Genomic DNA, 22,593 nt, shown 5'->3' on the forward strand with positions numbered 1-22,593 from the left:
CCATCCATCCATTCATCCATCATCCATCCCTCCATCCCTCCATCCATCATCCATCAATCCATCAGCCATCCATCCATCCATCCATCCATCCATCCATCCATCATCCATCATCCATCAATCCATCATCCATCCATCCATCATCCATCCATCCATCATCCATCCATCCATCCATCCATCCATCCATCCATCCATCCATCATCCATTTTGACTAAACATCTGGTGGTGAAATATTTCTTTTTTTCAGGTCCAAAGTTACGAGTCTCTGTTCACGCGTCCATGTTAAAGTCTTGGTCAGAACTTTAAATTTCAAATTAAAAGTTTTTGCATCTGGTGTCACAGGTTCCAGTCCGGTCTCTTGGTCAGAAGTTGGAGTCAAAAATGATGATGAAGATTCTCTTCTGTGGAGTCTCAAGTCAAATCCTTCATGAGTGAATTGATATGAAATTATACTAAAAATATTCTTCTGTGTTTTTCTGTTCCAGGTGATGCTCAATGAAGCAGATTAACAGTAAACCACAAATACAGCGTGAAGGGGTTAAAGGTGACCATGTAAGTCAACCTCAAACGAACTGTTGTGGCTGCATTCCTCTCACCTCTTATCAAATCATCACAGTCTGACCTCCCAAACCTCATTTCCCTCTTTACGGTGCAGAATTCCCCTGAACTAAAGCAGATGTCAGCGGTAAGATCAGACCCAGCTGGAGGTTTTGAGCGACACGAGGAACATCTGTGTGAAAGATCTGAGTCAGTTTATGACCCGACGAGCTCCTAAAGATGTTACATAACTCTCATATCCGGTGACAAAAGGAGAAGTTTTCTGTTTGGTGAGGTTTGTGTTTCTCTTCTAACAGGTTTACATGTGAATAAATCATCTGATTTCTCTTGATTTCTATTCATACAGTAATTTTATTTAAATTGACCTCCATGGGACAAACAAAGGTTGACAAACAGGTAATAGTACCTCCATCACAGCAGGAAGTCCAAAGACAAAGTAGAGATGATAATCAGCTGATTAATTATTAATGTTTTATAGTCCTAAGTGTTGAGATAATAATGAAGAAAAGAAGAGTGGGAACATTTCCATGACAAAATAAATGATAATGCTCTACTTCCTGATTTCAGTTTTAAAGTCCTTCTTTTATTGTCTTGTCAAAATAAAATGATGAAATAATGTTTTTTCCCGTCATAAAACCCTTAAGTTTGATTTTTTCTGATTTTATCAAACAACTTCCGCATTGCGTCTTAAACTTCATTTTCTGCAGGAATTTTTGTTTGAAAATCTGAAACTTCCTGTTGATAAATCCAGCGTGGGACGCTTTCATTTCTTCAGACTTTTATTTTTTTGAGTTTCTTAACTTTGTTTCTAAATGAATAAAGTTTGATTTGATCTACTAGAGACTAACAGTTTATTCTTGTGATTGAAGAGTCACATCCTGCTGATGATCTTGATCCTGATTTTGCTGCAGAGAGGATCAGATCTGCAGATCTGAAGATTCAGAGGACAACCGTCCTGCCCCTCAGAAGCTGCAGTTTCACCCCTGAGGGGCTGATTTTTAGCTAGTAGTTAAGCAATGTGTTAGCTTTTTTGGCTATTTGTCATCTACTGAGAATTTTATAGGCTAATTTAGAGTTTAGCTTCTATTTTAGCAACATGCTAACGTTTTTAACTAATTGGTTTGCTTGGAAATCTTAAACTTTTTCTGAGTTTAGCTAGCAGTTAAGCAATGTGTTAGCTTTTTTGGCTAATTTGGAATGTACTGAGTTTTTTATGCTAATTTGAAGTTTAGCTAATATTAGCAACATGCTAACGTTTTTGACTAATTTGTTATCTACTGAGGATTTTTGGGCTAATTTAGAGTTTAGCTTCTATCTTAGCCACATGCTAATGTTTTTGGCTAATTTAGTTTACTGAGGAGTTTTAGGCTATTTTGGAGTTTAGCTTATGCAACAAGCTAGCTTTGGGGGGGGCTAGTTTGGCATCTACTGAGGTTTTTTGGGGCTAATTTGAAGTTTAGCTCATATTTCAGCAACACACTAAATATTTTTGCAAAATTGACATGTATTAGGGATTTTTAAAGACTACTAAATTCTCAGAAATTTAGGTCAATTCAGTGCTCTGTCATAGTTCTTTAACATAATTTCCAGTCTTTCAACAAATTTAACATTTTGCAAATAGCTTCTGCATTTTCAGCAAATCCTTTCAGCAATTAAAGTAAATTGTGTCACCATTTTCAACAAAAAGCTTCAGAATCTTTAGTGACTACTTTCAGCAAAAAGCATTCACACATTATCAGTGGTAATGCAACTTTTTTAGTTATTATTTATTTCCACTTCCTCACATGTTTTGACATGTAAAAACTCCTTCATACTTTCTGCTATTTCTACAATCTCAGTATTAAAACATGCAGATCTTAAGGACGTTATCGCTTGTACTTTTGGTATTCGTAAACTTTACGGTTTTACGATTTTACGCAATTTATCTGATTTTTTTTTAAGGACATAAATAGAGAAATGTCGAGTTTTTCAAAAACTTTATTCTCTTTTCAAACTCATACAATCGTGGTGTCAAAACGTTCAGGATCCTTTTGGTCCTGTAAATCTTTTCACAATTTAACATTTTACACAATTTTTGCGATTTTTTTTTTTTTCACAAAATTCCTCAAATTCTTAGTGCAGTTTTTGCAAATGATGCATGTTTGATATCAAAATGTTCAGCACGTTCAGGACATTCCTGCTTCTAGTTTTCTTTATTTTTCACTCAAACATCTTGAGGATCGTTTTGTTAGGAGACGTTCGGACTCTTTAAAGCTGAAGGTCATGGACTCACAGGTCCAGATCTGGAGGTTCGGTCCATCATGATCCCATGAGTCCCACATCCTCCTGGAACGGATCCATCTGAAGAAAACTCAACGTTCCTCGCCTGACATGAAAGAAAATCTTATTTTAACCTTTTTAGTGAATGTTTTTGTGTATGGGTTGGATCTCCTGGTTTTCTCTTAATCAGCTTCATGTAAAGTGAGAACAAACTTAACGCATTGGCGCCACCTGCAGGAAGATCCTGTTTCTGCCTCAACTGCTGTAATAAAAGTTTGACACAACCTGTTTTTGCAAAAACACAAAATAGTTGAAGGTTAAAAGACTAGAAGACATGTTTAAAATCCACATTAAAGACACTTGATAAAAGTCATGTGTTCATCCAGGTTGTTCTATCATCATAACTGAAAGGAAGACAGCAAAGAAAAAGGACACTGGGAGAAGATCAGAAACTAAAATCTTTATTTATAAAATCCAGTGTTGACAGAAGAGAAAGTCGAAATAATTTAGTTTTCTTTTATTTTATTTGAACTGGTCGGATTATCATTTTACACAAAAGAAGACATCTGTAAGGTCAGAACAGATCCAGAGTTTGATCCCTGACACACCTGCTGATCAGACAAACACCTGTGAACAGCATCAGAGTTAAAGCTGCTCTTCCTCCTAAAAATAAATTTAAAATCATTTTCATCATAAAATTATTCTGTGGGATTTTGTAACAGGGCGGCACGGTGGGGTAGTGGTTAACACTCTCACCTGAATGTGGCCCTAAAACAGAAAGAGCTGTCCAGGAGGAACTCCACCTTCACCCAACAGTGGCTGGGATAGGCTCCAGCAACCCCAAAAGGGATGGAATGTTCCTCCAGTGGAGAAGAACGGCAACATTTAGCACTTTGGGATGAGTTACCGTCAGAAACCAAACGTTGGGTCTCAGTTTTAGAGTACATGAGAGAAAAAGAGCTTGACCTTTACTGTGTGAGTCGTTCTAAACGTGCTTCATTTCCTTTTCCTGTTTCCTGTCACACACGTCAAACGGTGAGTTTTAATGAGATTACCAAACGTTTAAGCTCGACTGACTGCAAAAGTAGAATTCAGAGCAGGACTTTAAGCAGTTTTGACACTAAATTGAAGAGATTTTCATTCATTTTATTATTACTTTGTATTTTTTCCTCTCTTGAAATAACCTGATAATCATAAGAAAAGAACCCTCCACTGTGTCGTCTTCTGTAGATTACTTTAAACTCGCAGCTAAATGTTTGATCATTTTTTTTATTATTATTATTTTTATTTAATAGTTTATTTGACAGGGACAAAGTGCAAAATCATTAAAGATGCTTCACACCAGATTATAGCCGAAGCTAGTTTCTGTCTGTAGTTCAGAAACAAGTAAAAATCAACACAAACCTTAATATAAATGTAAACAGTCATTCAGTACATCAAACAACTGATTATATAATAAAATTAACAATCATTCGTTCAACTACACTCTTAATTTGAACATTAGAAATCTTGACTGGTTACACAATAAGAATAAATAAAATTATACAATAACATTTTGCTCAGACCACATTGTGTTATTTACAATCCTTAATGTTGACACTGATGCTTTTAAACTTCATGTTTTTGCATCATATAACACCAAACCTTAACATGGTAGTTTAATGCAGATTCCAGGTTTCTAATAAATCAACTTTTAGTTCAAACATCTTATGCAGTCTAAACAAGCGTCAGAGATGAAGTCAGGTTCCTTTGATAGTTTTAGTCAAATATAAAACTTGTTACCAGATAATGTATTCAAAATGTGCAAAATGCTAAGAAATTGAGGTCTTTTCAGAAAATAAATTATTTTAATTTCACAATTCCTTAGTGTTTATTGTTCTGGAGGCAAAAACATCAAAGATTTGAACATTAAAAACGTTTTTAAACCTAAATTGTTCAAGAAAAATTCTTTATGTATTTTAATAATAATAATGCAAATATGCTTTTATTAAGAGATAAAAGTGATGAAGATGAAGCATGCAGACAAACAAAAGCTTTTTTTTAATTTAGTTTTTTTAACCATAATGTTTTAATTAAACTTGAGATTAAACTTTACGTTTTTTTATGTGAAATTTAGCAAATCATTATGTAAATTTTGATGAGAAAAACATTGTATTTTAATTTTAAAAAATATTTTAAATATGTTAAATTATTATAAGAAAAATTTAAATTTTAAAACACCAAAGAAGGAACTATAATACTTGTTTTTTTAAATCAAGATCAGTGAAACAAATATTAAATTTCGCTAACTCTCTCCACTACGGCTACCGACGAGGGCCATTTGACCCCGCCTTCTGTGGAGCTGCTGCTGCGGAGGATCGACCATGTCGGATCCGGAGTCTCTGAGGTGCTCCAGCGTCAGGAACCGCGGCGGCGTCCAGAGGGTGGAAGGAAAGCTGCGAGCGAGCGTGGAGCGAGGAGATTACTATGAGGCGCATCAAATGTACAGAACTTTATTTTTTAGGTGAGACTTCTGCCGCTCAAACTGCTGTTGTAATGTGGACTCGAGGCCTGTCGGTTCCAGATCGTTCGGCTGTCAACCCTGCTTTGAGAGGAACGTTTGTGGTTGGCTGGGCCGCACCGGGGCCCCGCCTACCTCTGCCGCTCCGCGTATGTGATTGGTCGACAGTCGTGTCAGCTTGGAGGAATGACTAACTGAGCTAGCTAGGTTTCAAACAGCACCGCTAATATTTAGCTAATGACAGGAGAAAAAATGACTTATTCAAGATAGAAACGCAGTTTGTTTGGGCTTTTATTAAAACATAATACTTGTTTTAATTCTGCTTTTAAGACCGCCGCTGTTTTATTGTAGAAAAACTGTTATAATTTATAAAATGTTGGGTAAAGCTAGCCAGCTGTGTTAGCATGTTGCTTAGCATTGTGCTTCGATTCGCCGGGTTTAAATAAATAAATAAATAAAAACGCTGCTAATTAACATTTGGGACACCGGGTTGTATCAGTTACTTATTTATTATTTTTATTATATATATATTTAATTTTATAGTCATAGTTGAACATCAACCGGCTGTCGCCGGTTCTGATCTCGAAAGTTTTTGAGTCCTTGGAGGAAATATAGTCTCACAGTGTCCTTAGATTTAAAGAAACTTTAAGTTTATTTTGGTAAAAGTTTTATGTTAATGTCATATCTGTTGAATGTTAAAGAAAATGCTCTTAAATCTGATTTAAGTCCACTAGTTTGGTTGTTTATTTGATTCTATTTAAAGAAAAACTTTATTGCACATTGTTTGATTTACAGAGATTCACACTCAGTAATGCAATAAAACAAGAAATAATAGAAATAGAAATATTTTCACATCAAAATATTGAATCTTTCACATACAGAGAAGATATTGGTTGCGTTTTGTTTGTCAGAGTTTCAGATATTATTAATATACAAATTGAAATAAGAAAAAATACAATGAAACCTGGTTTTTGTCCAGAGAATTTTCATTTGTGAATGTGATATTTGGCCAAAATGCATTTATGAAGAACAAACCAGAATCCTTTTTCATATTCTTGATATGTGACCCAACCAGACGTCCTTCCAGAACAAAATAAAACAATCTTTGATGTAGTCATGAATGAAATCCCACATTTTCTGCCAGAATGTTTGACTGTAAACACGCTGACCTTCCTCCTGATGTTGCTGTGAAGTTTCCTAACTTCTCTGTTCTGATGTTTCTCTTCACTCTGAGCTCACAGGAAGTTTAAAATGACATTCAAAACAATACATTCCTCACAGGTGTTGTCTCCTCCCCTCTGATCAGGTACATGTCTCAGGCCAAACACGCCGAGGCCCGGGAGCTGATGTACCATGGCGCTCTGCTCTTCTTCAGCCACAACCAGGTAAGCTGCATTCGCCTCTCCACATTTCTAGGAAATGGTCTTTCACATTTTGTTTCACTGACAAAATAAAATCTGTTTTTTAGCAAAACAGTGCAGCAGATCTGTCCATGTTGGTGCTGGAGGTTTTGGAGAAGTCCGATGCTAAAGTGGAAGATGAAATATTAGGTGGGTGGAGCGATGGAAGAGACAGAACAACAGAAAAGTCTTGGTTTCATGTGGGATCTCTTCTGTCGGAGCAGAACATCTAGCTAAGCTGTTCAGCCGGATGGACCAGAACTCTCCAGAGAGAGCAGCGTTTGTGTCCAGAGCCTTGAAGTGGTCCACCGGAGGATCCAGCAAGTTGGGCCACCCGAAGCTGCACCAGCTGCTGGCTCTCACCCTATGGAAAGGTAATCAATCGTGTGAGGAAGATTCTCCTTTGACACAGAAACCAGTCCAAAACTTCAGGGTAGAATCGTGTCTGAGTCTCAGGCGTTCGTGCTGCGACTCGTCAGGACAGCCTGGGGGGGCGCCGACGGTTTCCATTTGAGCAGAAGATTCCAAACTACGACGTTGCAACATCTGTGTGGAAATACAGAACAGTCTCCATTGAAGGCTGTTCTGAGAATCACTTGATAAAGCTTCACTCAGAACCGGACTTTTCTGCTTTAACAAACACACCTGTCAGATTTCTGGAGCTCTTATTTTGAAAGTTCATCTCCACAAGACACTTCCTCTGTTTAATCTAACAATTCTTAAAGAAGCAAATTACGGTTCTTTGAGAAACTCTGTGATTTTGGTCTGTTTTTAGTGTGTTAAAGTACAGATATCATTTTTTCTGGCTGATAGCGATTACCCATAATTCCTCTGCAGCTGTGACTGATACTGATTACCCATAATTCCTCTGCAGCTGTGACTGATACTGATTACCCATAATTCCTCTGCAGCTGTGACTGATAGCGATTACCCATAATTCCTCTGCAGCTGTGACTGATACCGATTACCCATAATTCCTCTGCAGCTGTGACTGATAGCGATTACCCATAATTCCTCTGCAGCTGTGACTGATACTGATTACCCATAATTCCTCTGCAGCTGTGACTGATACTGATGTTTGTCGATATCAGTTTTAAACGTCTATAATAACAAGTTTAGATTTGCTTCTTTATAAGAACGAAGAACTTTTCTTTTACTGCACAATCACGTTATACTCGACCTTTTTGAAATAGGAACAATTGTGAAAATATATCTGAAAACATTTACTATTAGACTAACTAAATCATAAACTTTCTATTGTCAGGAACAATAATTTTTTATTCTGATACGATAAACTCAAATAATGCAAATATCGGCCGATACGATACTGACACCGATATATCGTTGATTCATAGGAAAAAAATCAACTCAACTCTTTTAAAGTAACATTTCTTCTATGGAAATTGTGTTTTTAAAATGTTTTCTGATGATGAAGGACATGTAAAATTAATTCTGAGTATTTCTTTATTTAAATGGTTGTGAATCAAGAAAAAATATCGTTTGAAAAGCCTGTAGTTGTTATGTGGAAGCTCAAAACGGCGGGCTACAAGCTCCGCCCCTTTCTCCCAGCTGGAATCTGGATCAGAACTGAACAGCTGGATCGCTCTGATCTCCTTTGTTGTTTGTGCTGCTCGGCTGACGTTAGGTTGGGGCTGTAAGCTAGTGGGAGAACAGAGAGCTCTCAGCAACAGGGAGGGGAAGGGGGGCGGGGTTGCTCTGGGAATCCCGCCCACGACTCGGAGGTGAATTTCTAATGCACTTGTGATGTCCTAAATTTTTTTTTTTTTAATTCAGGCTAAAAACAGAATGATAATTAAGACGACTGGAAATGCTTTGAAAACACATCAGAAGATGATACTTGAGTCTATGAATGAAATTCTTCTCATAAAACATGAACTTCTCCTCCGACCGTCTTCTGGATCCTTCTCCCTTCCTGCCGTTCCAGAACAAAACTACAGCGAGTCTCGTTACCACTTCCTGCACTCGTCTGACGGCGAGGGCTGCGCTCAGATGCTGGTGGAGTATTCGGCGTCACGGGGGTACCGCAACGAGGTGGACTTGTTTGTGGCGCAGGCCGTCCTACAGTGAGTGAACGCATCACACCCAAACAACACACTGGAGATTGTTGGAATATCACAGAAGGATTTTATCCTTTAGATTGTAAATATTTACATCAGAAACAGTCTTTGAACGCATCACGCCGTTTAAATGGTCCTAAGACGTGAGAATGTGTTCCTCCTCTGCAGGTTCCTCTGCCTAAAGAACAAGAACAGCGCGTCTGTGGTGTTCAGCACGTACACAGAGAAACACCCGTCGATACAGAAGGGCCCCCCCTTCGTCCAGCCGCTCCTAAACTTTATCTGGTTTCTGCTGCTGGCGGTGGACGGGTGAGGACCGCCTCCTCCGTCTGTAGATTGTGTTGAGGGACGATCTTTAACCGGGAGCTGCCGTGTCTTTCAGGGGTAAATTAACCGTTTTCACAGTGTTGTGTGAACAGTATCAGCCGTCTCTGAAGAGGGATCCCATGTATAACGAGGTGGGGCTCCACAGAACAACCAGACTTTTAGTTTTTATCATCTGTTAAAACACTTTCCTGTTTTTTCTCCTCAGTATCTGGACAGAATAGGACAGCTTTTCTTTGGCGTTCCACCCAAACAGTCGCCATCGTACGGCGGCCTTCTAGGTGAGCCGAACCGTTCCTCAGGTCGAAGGTTCCTGCTTGTAGAACACCTGTATAACTTAACCAAGAAGAAAATAACACTTATGTTGCTTCAGATCTAAGAGAAGCTTTAAATGCTGAAACATTTAGGTTTCCATGGAAACCACCCGAGCATCTTGGGTCCAAGATAGCATATCAATTATAAAACAGCTTAGGATGAACCAATAAAGTTAATTTAGCTTCTATGTGAGCAGAAGGAACAACAGAACCTGATGAAGAACCCGACCAAACCCAGAACGGATCGGAGAACTTCAGGCTCTGGAAATGTTCACGTCTCAGGAGAAACAATGTGGAGCTGAAAGATCCGTCAGAGCAGGAGAGTCAAACTGGATCACACGAGGGAGAAAAATCCAAAACAGACCTTAGATCGCGGGTCGAACAGGAGAAACATTTATTAAACACTCTAAAACGACATTTTTATAATGTTAAAACTGTAACTTTAACGTAATTATGAACTAGATATACAGGATTACCTGTGATCATGCTAAAGTGAATGCTGGAAGCTGAATTTGGCCGCTGAAGATGCTGAAACTGATAGCCAGATAAAATATGAGCTAAATTCCAAATTACCCTAAAATAATAATAATTAAAAAAAAGCTTGTAGCTGAAATATTAGCTAAACTCCAAAAAACCTAGCATGATGCCAATTTTTAAAACTGCAAATTTTAACTTTTTCTCTCCATAAAAATATATTTTGTCAAAATTATAAAAGTTGGAAATGAACGCAAGATACTGTCGGGTCATTAATAATAAAATAGGATGATCTGGAGGGCCGGATAGAATTACCCAGAGGGCCGGATCCGGCCCCCGGGCCTTGACTTTGACACATTTTAAAATATTAGAAATGAGTTTTTAGAATAATTAGACGCCGGATTGCCTCCACGCTGCTGATCCGGATGCGCTTCCTCCTGCAGGAAATCTGCTGAACAGCCTCATGGGTTCTGGTGAGGATGACGATGGTGCTGAGGAAGCTCAGGAGGACAGCAGCCCCATCGAGCTGGACTGACCCCCCAGACGAAAAGACTGTCCCCTCCTTCACCCCCACGCGGGGTCAGGGCGGAGAGCCGTCTCGGGTTTCTACTGGCGTGCTGTTCCAAAACTCCCATCATCCTTTGCGTCCCTGGAACCGAACGCGCCCTGACCCACCAGGACACTTCATTTCCCATCATTCTTAGTTCGGGACGCTGATCCGGTGTGGATTTCTGGAACTGTTTGAGCGCGACGGCGCCGCCTGGTGGCGTTTTTCTCTTTTTTCCTCATTTCTGTCTAACTTATTCCTAGAGAGGGCAGCTCTGTAGTGTGAGGGCGTGTTCTCCAGCTCGGCGCTGACGCCCGGAGGTCTTCCAGCGCCGCCATCTTTCAACATTAGCCCTTTAGGCAGAGCCGATTGTGAGATAATTCAGTTAAATAATAAATCATTTCTTCACATGAATGTTTCAATGGATCCCAAACATCTGAATCAGTTCAAAGCAGAGCGTCAGGTTTGAATTCTGACCGAACGTCCAAACGCTGCTGACGTCTGAGGAGCGTTTTAGCCTTTTCAACAACAGTACACTAACCAATAAAGATCAACTGAGAGGAGTTTGACAAACCGCGTCGCCTCTTTTCTTTCTGAGCCCAAAAACCACCAGAAGACGGACTCCTTCCTCTCTACGGTCTTTATTTACAAAGGGGGGGGGTTCAGGTCCGGGTCTGCAGGCTGAGCCTCTGGGCCGCCTCGGACAGGTGGGCCATGCCGGGCTGCTGCGCCTGATGCTTGACGTGCTCCAGGGTCCGAACCTGAGGAGACGAAGACCACGTCAGAGGAAGAGGAGTCCCAGCACTAAACACACTATTAATATAAAGCACTGGTAAAAAATGAAGGGAACGCCTCAATGTTCCTCCAATCAATCCTGTCATCAAACCCACCAATCAGGAAGCAACACTGACAGTAGAGCTGCTACAAACGATTATTTTAATGGTCGACTAATCAGGTCATGGGAAAACTGGATGTAAAACACACATCTTAACCATCATTAGCTTTAAACTAAATAAAAACTAGATATATAGAATTACCTGTGATAATACTAGTGTGAATGCTGGAAGATGAATTTGGCCGCTGAAGATGCTAACGTTGATAGCCAGCTAAATAGTAGTTATATTAGTTAAAATCCAAAAACTAAAAAATATCCTAAATTAGCCAAAACAGCTAGCATGTAGCTGAAATATTAGCTAAACTCCAAAATAGCCTAAAAAATGATACATCCTAAATTAGCCAAAACAGCTAGCATGCAACTAAAATATTAGCTCCAAAATAGGCTAAAAAACTGAAAAAAAGAGCATAAGTTAGCCAAAACAGCTAGCATGTAGCTGAAATTTTAGCTGAACTCTGAAATAGGCTAAGAAAAAAAATCCCAAATTAGCCAAAATAGCTAACATGTAGCTAAATAGGATAAAAAACTGAAAAAAAAAATCCAAAATTAGCCAAAATAGCTAGCATGTAACTAAAATATTAGCTAAACTCCAAAATAGGCTAAAAAACCTTAACAATTACCAAAACAGTCCAAAATGTTAGCAGAACGTTATTATAACTTTCAACTTTACTACACTCAGACTCCATATAACGTAAAGTAACGACTAACCGACTTTTAAATCACCCATCGACTACTTTAATAACGGATCAGTCGACCCATCGACTACTTTAATAACGGATCAGTCGAGCCATCATGGCCGCCCTGGCTCACAGCTCCATGTTTGTGGTTCACTCACAGACAGCCGGGTGTCGCTCAGGCCCTGCTTGTGGCTGAGGTTCCACAGGTTGACGGCGAGCTGACTCAGCTTGTTGTTCCTCAGATCGCCGTGAGCGAGCAGGACGCCGAACAGGGAGAAGGCCAGGGCGCTCTGCCGGCGGGCGCTCTGCTGCAGGCGGGAAGACGCACAGACGGGTCACAAACAAACTACTGGTGGACATGAATGTTTGACCCCGCCCACAAAGATAATGACATCACAGCAGGAGAAACCATTGATGTTCAAAATCCACTAACGAAACCAGAACATCCAAAGGAAGTTTGGAAATTATTATGGGATGACCATTTTGTTGAAAAGTCTAAAATCTTAGCAATCTTCACTAAATTTCACACATTCTGCTTAAGTCTACAACCACAATTAAAGTTTGTTGACCTTTGACCTTGGGAAGAGACTGCCGTCTTTACTCTACATAAATGTAAACTCGTCCTGATTTTGATTTATTATCTCTCAACTCCTCGAGCATCACTGGGGAAGTTAACAATATGACATACAATATGAAAAAATACGTAATGTGGGCGTGGCTAGAAAAATATCTCAGTTGCTAAGGAAATCCAAAATTTACTTTATCCGATTCTTCTAAAAATTACATCGATGTGTTCGTCACCCCCAGCAGACCAAAAAATAAAATGGTTGCTATGGAGATAAACCAACAGGAAAGCCGCCATTTTGAAAAAAAGTTTTCCTTTATCACTTTGTTTTGTGCAGCTCTGAATGGATGGAATGAAAAGAAAAATTAGATTTTTAAAAAAAAATCAGAATCCAGCATCAGACTGAGTGAATTAAAGTCCTGTCACTTTAAACATTCTGATCAACACTCGTGATCGAACTATGACAGAAGGGAACCGCTGAAATGATGACGCAGCATTTTGGCGTGGACTGACCTCGTCCCGGGCCAGCGCCTTCAGGTGGTCCAGGATCTGTCCAATCAGAGTCTCACACAGCTTGTTGATCTCTGAGAGGAACTTGGGGTCTCCTCCGTACAGCGTTTCATTGGAGTCCACTGATGGGGGGAGGGGGGTCATGTTAGGGAGGAGTCACAGTGACGTGTCACATGATGTGATTTTGGTGAATCAGCAGATCCTGTAGCTGTTATTTTACACTTCAATGCTTTTATTTTGAAGGGGATGAACATTAAAAAGGCTGAACTGTAGGAATATAAAGAGTCCAGCAGCTTCCATCAATATCAGGACACGAACAGCAGGTGAGGGTCACCTTTGGGGATGGAGTACAGGAACGTCTCCTGACTCATGGCGGCCAGCAGGGGGAGGGCGCTCAGGTACACCCGCACCTTGGCGTCGGTGTTCTCCTCCCAGGTGTAATCCTGCACGATGTTGAGGAGACCTCGCACCAGGTAGAGCACGCCGTGCTCCGGATGGTCCTGCAGATCCAAACGAGGAGAGGACGGATTACTGTAGAGGGGGAGGAGCCAGCTGGTGTTAGAGGATGCTGGGGGGCGTTACCGGGACAACCAGCAGCGTGGCCAAGAAGTTGTTGATGAAGTCCAGCAGGAAGCTCTCCGAGGAGCGAAGCTTCCCCTCGATGCTGATGGAGTGAGGAACTTCTGGGAGAACGCTGACGGCTGCCTTCAGGAACGCATCGGCTGGAGGAGAAGAGGAGAAAAAAAAGACATAAGTTGGAAGAAAACAGAGGATGAGACAGAAGGAGGAACCGGAGAAGAACAGAGGAACAAATGGAAGACGAGACGGAAGAAGGCGGAGAAGACAAGATGGAAGGAAACAGAGAAGACATGACAAAAAGAAAAGGAAAAGAACATGGAAAAGACGGAAGAACATGGAAAAGGTGGAAGGAAACTGAATAGACGTAAGAATACGGAAAATATGAAAGGTCATGGAAAAGACAAAAGTAAACGGAAAAGACGGAAGAACACGGAAAAGACGAGGTGGAAGAAACCGTGAAGTCCAGACAGAAAATCAAAGATGAGCTTCTGGACGGAGCGAGGAGCCGCTCACCCTGAGACAGACACTGGTTGGCGAGGGCGACCTGGCCGGACAGCAGGTAGAGGTTGAGCCGAGTGAAGATGCTGCTGAGCGACGGGATGGTGATGAAGCTGTAGGCGGCGCACGCCTACGGGACGGACGCCGTCAGACACTTCCCGGACGTGAACAAAGAACGGCAGGAGTTCTGCTCACCCTGACGAAGGCGGCGGTTTTCCGGGAGTGGCTCCCCCTCATCACCCTCCGGGTCTCCATGGCGAGCTGGTTCACCGTCTGACACACAGAAGCACAGCAGACATGGAGACGGCGGCCCGAAGGCCTCCAGCAGAACCTGACGGACGCTCACGTGGACCAGCTGCACCAGCACCGGCTCCAGGTTGCAGAAGGTGGCTCTGGCCTCCACGCAGAAGCTCAGCTGCTGCTCAAAGTCCCGACCGAAGGACACCTGAGCAGACAGAGGACAGTTCTCCTGTTGGACCTGGAGGTCAGAGGAGATGTTTCCACGGACTCACCGTCCGCATGAAGCCGACGATCAGCAGAGCCAGAGATCGCTTCTCGTCCTCCAGAGTCAGAGAGCTGCAGACAGAGAGGAGCTGCTGACACGACCCAACAAGTCCAGCGGCTCTGAGCTAACAACCACTGACTTGACGGAGTCGTGCATGGTCTTGCAGATGTGCAGCATGGCGTTGAGGATGACCGGATCTCTGGTCAGCTCCACCTGGTGCCTGAGGAGAAACTCCACATGTCTGCTCTGAACGAGTGCTGCCACAAACGATGGTTTTGATAGTCGACTAATCACTGATCATTTTGTCAGATTAGTCGACTAATCAGGTCATACTTCATGAATGACCTGATTAGTTGACTAATGTAAAACACACATCTTAACCATCATTAGCTTTAAGCTAACAAAAAATTAGATGTATAGCAATACAGGTGATAATGCAAGTGTGAATGCTGTTAGCTGAATTTGGCTGCTGAAGATGCTGAAATTGATAGCTGAAAACCCTATAGCTGATAGCCAGCTAAAATATTAAACTCCAAAATAGCCCTAAAAAACTGAAAAAAGCCTAAATTAGCCAAAACAGCTAGAATGCAGCTGAAATGTTGGCTAAACTCCAAATTAGCTTAAAAAAATGGAAAAATTCCTAAATTAGCAAAATAGTTAGCATTTAGCTGAAATATTAGCTAAACTCCAAATTAGCCTAAAAAAGCCTAAATTAGCCAAAATAGTTAGCATTTAGCTGAAATATTAGCTAATTTGCAAAACAGCATAAAAAACTAAAACAAATCCAAAATTAGCCAAAATAGCTAGCATGCAGCTGAAATGTTGGCTCAACTCCAAATTAGCTTAAAAAAACGGAAAAAATCCTAAATTAGCAAAATAGTTAGCATTTAGCTGAAATATTAGCTAAACTCCAAATTAGCCTAAAAAAGCCAAAATTAGCCAAAATAGTCCATAAAGTTAGCAGAATGACATTATACCTTTAAATTTTACCACACTCTGACTCCATATAATATAAAGTAACGACTAATCGACTAAATTAGTCGTCGACTATTTTAAAATAGTCGATTAGTCGACTGATCGCGGCAGCTCTACTTCTGGACTCAGAACCTGCAGGTTTCTTACTTGATGAAGACCTCCATGATGGACTTGCAGACCTCCACCCGCACGCCGTCCTTCTGGAACATGTCGAGAAACGGCAGGAAGCGCTCCTGATGAGGACAGAAAGCGTGAGGAGCGGCGAGGACGCCGGTCCGGCCGGAGCGCCGCGTTCACTCACCATGGAGAAGAGGACGGAGAAGTCGTGGAAGTAGGTGAGGATCCGCCGGATCACCGACTGCAGCTGCAGAGCAGAAACCACCACAGTCACCAGGAGAACCTGGAGGGAGGGCGGGAAACCTCCGCCGGGAGCGCACCTGAGGGTAGGCGTCCTCGAAGGCGCGGTCGGGCGTCAGGTGCTTGATGATGTCGGCCAGGACCGTGTTCACCTCGCGCTTCTGAAAGGGACAGAACTCCGGAGGAACTGTCGGAGGAACGTTGGACGGAAGGCAGAGAGAACTCACGGTGAAGTGTCTGCAGGTGAACTCCACCCACACCTCCGCACAGCCGATGTAATCCTGGGGGGCGACACTGCGTTAGCGCTCGCCATCCGGTCGGACCGGGCCGATCGGAGCGCCTCATTACCTGAGGACTGCGGACTTTGGTGATGACCTTCCAGGCCTCGTTCAGGATGCTCAGCCTCTCCGACTCGGGCGGGTCGGCACACGCCAGACTGCGACCCAGAGACCCAAACAACAGGTGCTGCGGAGAGAAAACGTCAGGGGGCGGAGTCTCACCCTCTGAGGGAACCTTGGAGGAATTGACCTCTGACCTTGGGGAACCCGGACTCGTCGCAGTCTTTGATCATGCCGATGAAGTCGGTGGCTCTGGCAGCGACGAACTCCGGCCTGAACGCCCTCATGATGGAGTTCAGGAGCAAAGCACTGTGGGAAAAACAGCAGCAACTTCCTGTGACTGCATGATCCCGCTGCAATAAAAGCCCTGCTTGATCATAAAAAGATATTTCCAAACAACTAGATTTCAGTCATAAACATTGGAATTTCAAAATAAAAGCACCACAAATTGATCTAATATTTTTACACTTAATAAAACATTTTAAATCTTTGTAAATACTTGTTCGCCATGGTTTTACATCGGTCCATCATCTCCGTCAGCAGAACCTGAAACATAAAAGTGAGACGGTTCTGACGGGTCCGCTCAGAAACAGAACCCCAGTGTGGGGGGGGTCCGGACCTCTGGGGCTCGGTAGGCGATGCACTGCAGGATCCAGTTGATGGCGGGGGAGTACAGGGTCAGGTACTCGGGCACCTCCACCCTCTGGACCACCAGCAGGTTCTGGACGCTCTCGCCGCCGATCTGCCTGAAGGTGGCGAGCAGGTCGAAGAAGTTCCTGTTCAGGCTGTCCTTCAGGTGCGGCGCCACCTCCACGCCCACCTGGACGCCGGAGAGACCGGGAGGAAACCAAAACAAGGTGGAGGTTCATCGACCGTCACTGAAGTGGACGTACCCTTCACAATAAAAGCCCCAGAAGTCCTGCAGAACCCAAAAAACTATTTTCTTTTTTAAATTAATTTGATAATTTGTTTGTTCATTTTAGGTAGCACCAATTACAGCCCGAAAATAATATGAACATCTAAAACAAAAATTAAAAACAAGGAAATAATAAAACAAAAAAATATTAAAGAAATTAAATGAAGAACGCTGTAAGTTCTCCAGGATTTAAGAGAAACTGACGTTTATGTACATTTTTTTAAATTTTGTATAATTTTTATAATATTTGTTCACAGTAACCTTTAAAAATCTGTTTGTTTTTTTAAAGGTTTAGAAGAGAAAAAAATCTTAAAATAGTTTTTGTTCCAACTAAATTTGATGTTTTTTTCCATTAAATGGTTTGTTTTGTTTTATATTTTTCACTAAATAAAAAAGAGCTTAACACAACAATAAAATACACAAAATTAGCTGACAATAATATAATAAAAGTTGATTAAGTATTTAAAAATATAACAAAACATGGAGGAACTTTAATTTTGAAATTCACCACTAAAAACCTAAAAATTAGAATAAATTGTCTGAAAAAACATCACTTCCTGTCTCGGGTGAGTTAACAAAATAAAAGCCAGCGGACCCTGCAGAGGTACGCTCGGGCGTACGCCGCCACCAGCGGGTCGCCGATTCCTCGGATCATGGCGGTCAGACGGGGGAGGGTCTCCTGGATGCCTCTGTGGAGACAGGAAGGACATCAGAGGAAGAACGGACCTGGAACCAGAAACCAGAACCGGACGGACAAAAACGACCCGGACGGGCAAACCCGACCCAGAAGGGGAGACCTGATCCAGACGGACAAACCCAGACTTGAAACCCGACTCACGTTCTGCTGAGGAAGCGGTTGCACTTCAGGATGGCGGCTTCCACGTATCTGAGCTCAGAGGTTAAGGGATTTGCAGAACTTGAAAAGCTGAGTCCGGATCACGGATCAGAACCAGAAACCTAAAGTCCTGCAGGTGATGCATGGATACAGTCTGGGCAGCAGCTCTCGGATGGAGGCGATCTTGAAGAACCAGTTGAGGCAGGTCTCCTTCGCCGTGTCGTTCACGTCCTCGACCGTGAAGGATTCTGGGAAATCAGAGCAGCGGCTTTAAGATCAAACCGTTTTCCTGGACATCTGAGGAAGAACCAGAACCTTCACCTGGGAGGGGCCTCGGGTCAGAACACATGGACCAGATTCTGTCGTAGACCAGGCGGCCTGAAGGAGGAGGAGCAAACGTCAGAGCAGAACTCTAACAGGAAGTGGAGGTGACTCCACCCACCGAACGTGTCCAGGATGTCGGTGATGAGGACGAACTTGCTGGGGTAGAACTGGATCACGGCGGTGTCGGACAGCAGCTTGGAGCACTGTGGCAGAGGAAGACATTTAACAGTCTCCGCCCACGGGCCGGGCCGTGGCGTCTCCGCCCACAGACCGCGGCGTCTCCGCCCACGGGCCGGGCCACGGCGTCTCGGCTCCGTTACCTGGATGACGATCTTCAGCGCCTTGACCTTCTGGTCGGAGGCCCAGGCCTCCTTCAAGGACTGGTTCAGCTCCTCGATCCGGTTGGCGTAGTCCTGCTGGGAGAGGTTCAGCAGCTCCTTCTGAGAGCCCTGAACGCACACGAGGACGTCTGAGCATCACGCAGCAGCGAGTCTGAGACCGTCAGAACTACCAGCCCACCTCCTCCAGGTCGTCCAGCTCCTCCAGGCGGGTCCGGACCTTCTCCGACACGGCCGAGGAGCCCGGCCCGAGCGCCTTCCCTGCAGGAGCAGGTCGGGAATGTCAACAGGAGTTTCACTCCTAATGCCTGATTTATAACTCAAACATTTTGTGCACAAGTATTCAAAAGAATAAAAAATACGTTATTGTTTCATTCTGTAAAATTGAATTTGGCGCCACCTTGTGGTGGAATAATGTACCTGCAGTATAAATAGAAAGATCAGAACAAGAACAAAAACAAATGATTTTTTCTAGAGAATCAGACTAAATTCAATAGAAAAAACATCAAATTTAGTTGGAACAAAGATTTACATAAATTAGAAGCTTTTTTCTCTCCTAAACCTTTAAAAACAGTTTTTTAAAGGTTACTATGAACATCAGATTCTGGGATTAAAACGAGATTAACTCAAATGAGAGATCAGGAATATACTTTTATTTTGACAGATGCTCCGCCCCTCAAGATGACGTAACAATTTAATATTAGTTTTATACATAAAGGGTATATAGGGTCAAAGGTCACCTGTCAAAATGACTTTGATATTCCTGATCGGATGATGAAACGAGGAACTATTTCTCACTGAAGTTTGAGTCTCACTGACTCAAATAATGAAAAAAAAGTGTATTTTTTGATACTAAACGCTCACAACTTGGTTCCACTTCACTCTGACTCCATGTAATATAAAATAACGATCGTTAAATTAGTCGTCGACTATGTTAATAGTCGATTAGTCGACTAATCGTGGCAGCTCTACTGAAATGATCAAACTACACACATCCATATTTTTATCTTTGCTTTTCCTTAGTTTAAAGTTCAATCTGAAACTCTGATGTCCCAGCATTCTAGGAGCATTTAAACGCATCACAGACAAATCTGGGAGACATGAAATAGACGATCAGATCAGATTTGTGAATAAATGTGGTTAGTTAGTTTGAAGCTGTTGTCATTTTAATTTATCCATGTGAAAATTGAACTTTATATTTTTTAATTTAATATTTTTGTACTTATGCACAAAATGTGTTGTATGAGTCACAAATTTAAGAGTTAAGCTCGCACAAATCGGGGTGAGTCTATTATTTTCTCTCCTAAAATCTCCAAACTTTTAACAAAATATCTTAATTTTCCGATTCCACCAAAAGAAAAATAAAATCCTAAATTCTATTTATCCATCTAATGATTACCTCCATGATAAATTCAATATTGGCACAAACAATAGAAACAATTGAGCATCTTTTTTTATTCATGTGAGAAATCCAAAACTTTCTGGTTTGATTTTCATCTCTGGTTAACCTGTAATAGGATTTATTGACCCCTTTTGAATTTACAAACTATTACATTTGATCTACAAACAGAAAAAAAGCAGAATTTCGTATTAATAGTTTAATAATAATTGAAAATGTTTATATACATAAATCTTGTTTTATTGAAAGTCCCCCAGTTTTTGTAGGTTTCAAAAATGAAATATTTATGTGGAAGATGACTTTAAAAGAATGTAAAATGCCCAAAGCCTGTGTCTGATTTGAGTTTTAGAAAACATTTCTGAAATATGTAATACACCTTCATTTGTTAATTTATTTTTATGAGGCTATATAGTAACATATCCCTGTTCTTTTAAGAAAAACATGTTTATATAGACATACTTTATTACATATTTTACTCTTGTGTGACGTTATTTACTGTTATGTTTTGCTCTTATTCTGATTTGAGATCTTATTTATGTCTGTTGTTTTTTTTTCTAAGCCATTTATATTCAATAATAATTGTAGTTTTGAAATATTCATACTGTATTGTTGAAATATTTTGTCAATTAAAAAAAAACATCCTCGGATCTGAGAGCGGATAATGGCGACATCTGCTGGACGTTCGCTGCACTGCAGGTCAGAAAAACATTTGATGGAGCTTTTTCGGTCTCCTCCAAAATCTTTTTTTATCCGTTTTTAAATGTATTTATTTATATTATTAATTATGTCTGATTTCAAATGTCATTAAAGGCTTTCCATTCGATTCTAAAACATGAAACTTTCATGTCTTTGTTTCTGTTTTTTAGGTGAGTTTATGATGAGAAAAACTCATTAAAAGGTCAAATATTCTCATTTAGCTGCAGAACTGTTTGTGTTCATAGAAAGTTCTGGACGGTGTTTCTTTGTGCTGAAGTCTTACCTTTGTCTGAGCCCATGCAGAGATTCTGTGGAGACAGAAATGATGGAAAGTGTTTGTTTCTGTCAGAATTTGACATATCTTTAAATTGAAAGAGTTCTGCTGAAATCAGAACTTCCTGTCTGCTGGTGACTCACGATGGACAGCTTCTCGGTGGTGGTGAACCTGGCCAGGATCTCGCCGCGCTTCATGGACCACGGCTCAAAATCCGGCCCCACCGCCTCTTCCTCCTTCTCCCTCCTCTTCCTCCCGAGGTCCTGTGGGGACATCGCCAGCGTTCGGACTCAGACGGAGACTTTTAAAACGCCGCTCGCTCAGTGGTGGACTCACCCCCATGGAGCTGCTGTGGGAGACGGCGGCGGCGGCGGGCTGGCTGGCCGACGCGGCGGCGAACATGGAGAGGGGGTCGGTGCCGTCCAGCATGGAGCTGAGAGGGTCTGGAGGGGCGGAGGAAGAGGAGGAGGACGAGGAGGAGGTGCTGCCTTTGCGGGTTCCACGCCGGGTCTTTGAGTCGGTGACCTGAACAGAGAGGAGAGGCTGAGCGGACGCGCTCGGGTTCATGAGGGTCGAGTCCGAGCGGCTCTCATACCATGATGGGCTTCAGGGGGTGGTAGTCCCCGAACTCGATGGGAGCCGCCTCTGGACGGCACCTCTGCAGCTCCGCCTCATAGTTGCGTTCTCTGGAGCGCCTGATGGTTCAGCAGAAATGACATGTTTGCAGGATTAAGACAAACAGATGTTTTCTGCTGGAGGAGATGGAGAACTCCAGCTGCTTTTACAGGCTCTGCATAAAAACCCGAATTTGCGACAAGCTGGCTGAAAAAATATATACTATTTCACAATAATGTCACGTGATTGTCATTCTAACGCAGAAAACGCCAAAGTAAAGAACTTATAAACGCATAAAAACAAACTATAACCACAAGAGGTGTGATTTAAAATATGCTTTTTAGCTAGCAATTTGCATAAAACTCCATTAAATGTATTTCCGAGTGATATTTAAACACATTAATACGCAAAAAATGTCGCGTAAATATGTAAGAAAACTTTGCAAAAGACAAAAGATTAATATTAAATCAGTTTAGATATATTTTTAAAGAGTTTTTGACGCGAAGAAAACAGTTTCTTACCACTGCACAGCAGCCATTTTTAGAGTCACATGACATTTCTGCACTTCCTGCTTTGTCCGGGAAAAAATATATATTTATATAAAAACCTTTTCGACTCGAAGTTGATTTTCTACAAAAATTAAAAAGGGGGTATTTTATAAATAATTATAAAAAACAATAACCTTTAATCTTTTTGTTTATTTTAATTATTTTAACGACGGGGAAATATTTCCGGTAACTACATTTCCCAGGGTACACTGCTTGCCCATTTGACATGGTTTGGCGGCTCAAATCATGATTCGTCACTTCGGGGAAATTTTACGAACACGTAACTTATGTAATTAAT

The 22,593-nt window shown here is 41.7% G+C and overlaps 3 protein-coding genes across 7 annotated transcripts in view; 2 read left to right on the forward strand and 1 right to left on the reverse strand.

Moving 5' to 3' along the window:
- fdxr (ferredoxin reductase) overlaps positions 1 to 886 on the forward strand; it is a 21,203-nt gene extending 20,317 nt beyond the window's left edge. For all 4 annotated transcript variants that reach the window (XR_002920554.2, XR_002920557.2, XR_002920555.2 and 1 more), the window contains exons 15-16: positions 483 to 549; positions 653 to 886. The gene's annotated coding sequence lies outside the window, so the exon portion shown is untranslated. The remainder of the gene's footprint in view (positions 1 to 482; positions 550 to 652) is intronic.
- A 4,231-nt stretch (positions 887 to 5,117) lies between these two features.
- On the forward strand, positions 5,118 to 10,865 carry get4 (guided entry of tail-anchored proteins factor 4). Its single transcript, XM_024284253.2, has 9 exons — positions 5,118 to 5,317; positions 6,621 to 6,699; positions 6,783 to 6,864; positions 6,939 to 7,088; positions 8,660 to 8,798; positions 8,961 to 9,101; positions 9,175 to 9,250; positions 9,325 to 9,397; positions 10,348 to 10,865. The coding sequence occupies exons 1-9, from the start codon at positions 5,178 to 5,180 to the stop codon at positions 10,437 to 10,439; spliced, it is 972 nt and encodes a 323-aa protein (XP_024140021.1). The 5' UTR covers positions 5,118 to 5,177; the 3' UTR covers positions 10,440 to 10,865.
- A 211-nt stretch (positions 10,866 to 11,076) lies between these two features.
- vps35l (VPS35 endosomal protein sorting factor like) lies at positions 11,077 to 22,353 on the reverse strand. 2 transcript variants are annotated; one of them, XM_024284249.2, is made up of 30 exons: positions 22,269 to 22,353; positions 21,728 to 21,827; positions 21,469 to 21,657; positions 21,276 to 21,395; positions 21,142 to 21,166; positions 18,945 to 19,024; positions 18,746 to 18,874; positions 18,544 to 18,628; positions 18,423 to 18,479; positions 18,253 to 18,349; positions 18,105 to 18,152; positions 17,862 to 17,955; positions 16,970 to 17,170; positions 16,850 to 16,896; positions 16,548 to 16,659; positions 16,361 to 16,477; positions 16,240 to 16,293; positions 16,093 to 16,173; positions 15,957 to 16,019; positions 15,803 to 15,888; positions 14,820 to 14,900; positions 14,688 to 14,751; positions 14,522 to 14,620; positions 14,371 to 14,448; positions 14,191 to 14,305; positions 13,681 to 13,820; positions 13,433 to 13,598; positions 13,102 to 13,220; positions 12,182 to 12,328; positions 11,077 to 11,212 (listed from the first exon to the last, which is right to left on the reverse strand). In XM_024284249.2, exons 1-30 carry the CDS (start codon positions 22,283 to 22,285, stop codon positions 11,114 to 11,116), a joined length of 2,910 nt encoding a protein of 969 aa, XP_024140017.1. In that variant the 5' UTR covers positions 22,286 to 22,353; the 3' UTR covers positions 11,077 to 11,113. The 2 variants fall into 2 exon arrangements, with proteins under 2 accessions (XP_024140017.1, XP_024140016.1); XM_024284248.2 differs by having other exon boundaries at positions 12,182 to 12,331.
- Between the last annotated feature and the right edge of the window lie 240 nt (positions 22,354 to 22,593).

The sequence above is a fragment of the Oryzias melastigma genome, linkage group LG19, assembly GCF_002922805.2.
Source record: "Oryzias melastigma strain HK-1 linkage group LG19, ASM292280v2, whole genome shotgun sequence".
Classification (NCBI taxonomy): Eukaryota; Metazoa; Chordata; class Actinopteri; order Beloniformes; family Adrianichthyidae; genus Oryzias; species Oryzias melastigma.

What these genes read in the sequence shown, in the direction of transcription:
- get4 (XM_024284253.2), top strand. Translation starts at nt 5,178, where the DNA reads ATGTCGGATCCGGAGTCTCTGAGGTGCTCCAGCGTCAGGAACCGCGGC. An exon ending in TCTTCTTCAGCCACAACCAG is followed by an intron (nt 6,700 to 6,782) that starts GTAAGCTGCATT and finishes TCTGTTTTTTAG; the next exon opens with CAAAACAGTGCAGCAGATCT. An exon ending in CTGCTGCTGGCGGTGGACGG is followed by an intron (nt 9,102 to 9,174) that starts GTGAGGACCGCC and finishes CGTGTCTTTCAG; the next exon opens with GGGTAAATTAACCGTTTTCA.
- vps35l (XM_024284248.2), bottom strand. An exon ending in CCACCGAGAAGCTGTCCATC is followed by an intron (nt 21,167 to 21,275) that starts GTGAGTCACCAG and finishes CTGTCTCCACAG; the next exon opens with AATCTCTGCATGGGCTCAGA. An exon ending in ACGAGTCCGGGTTCCCCAAG is followed by an intron (nt 16,478 to 16,547) that starts GTCAGAGGTCAA and finishes TTCTCTCCGCAG; the next exon opens with CACCTGTTGTTTGGGTCTCT.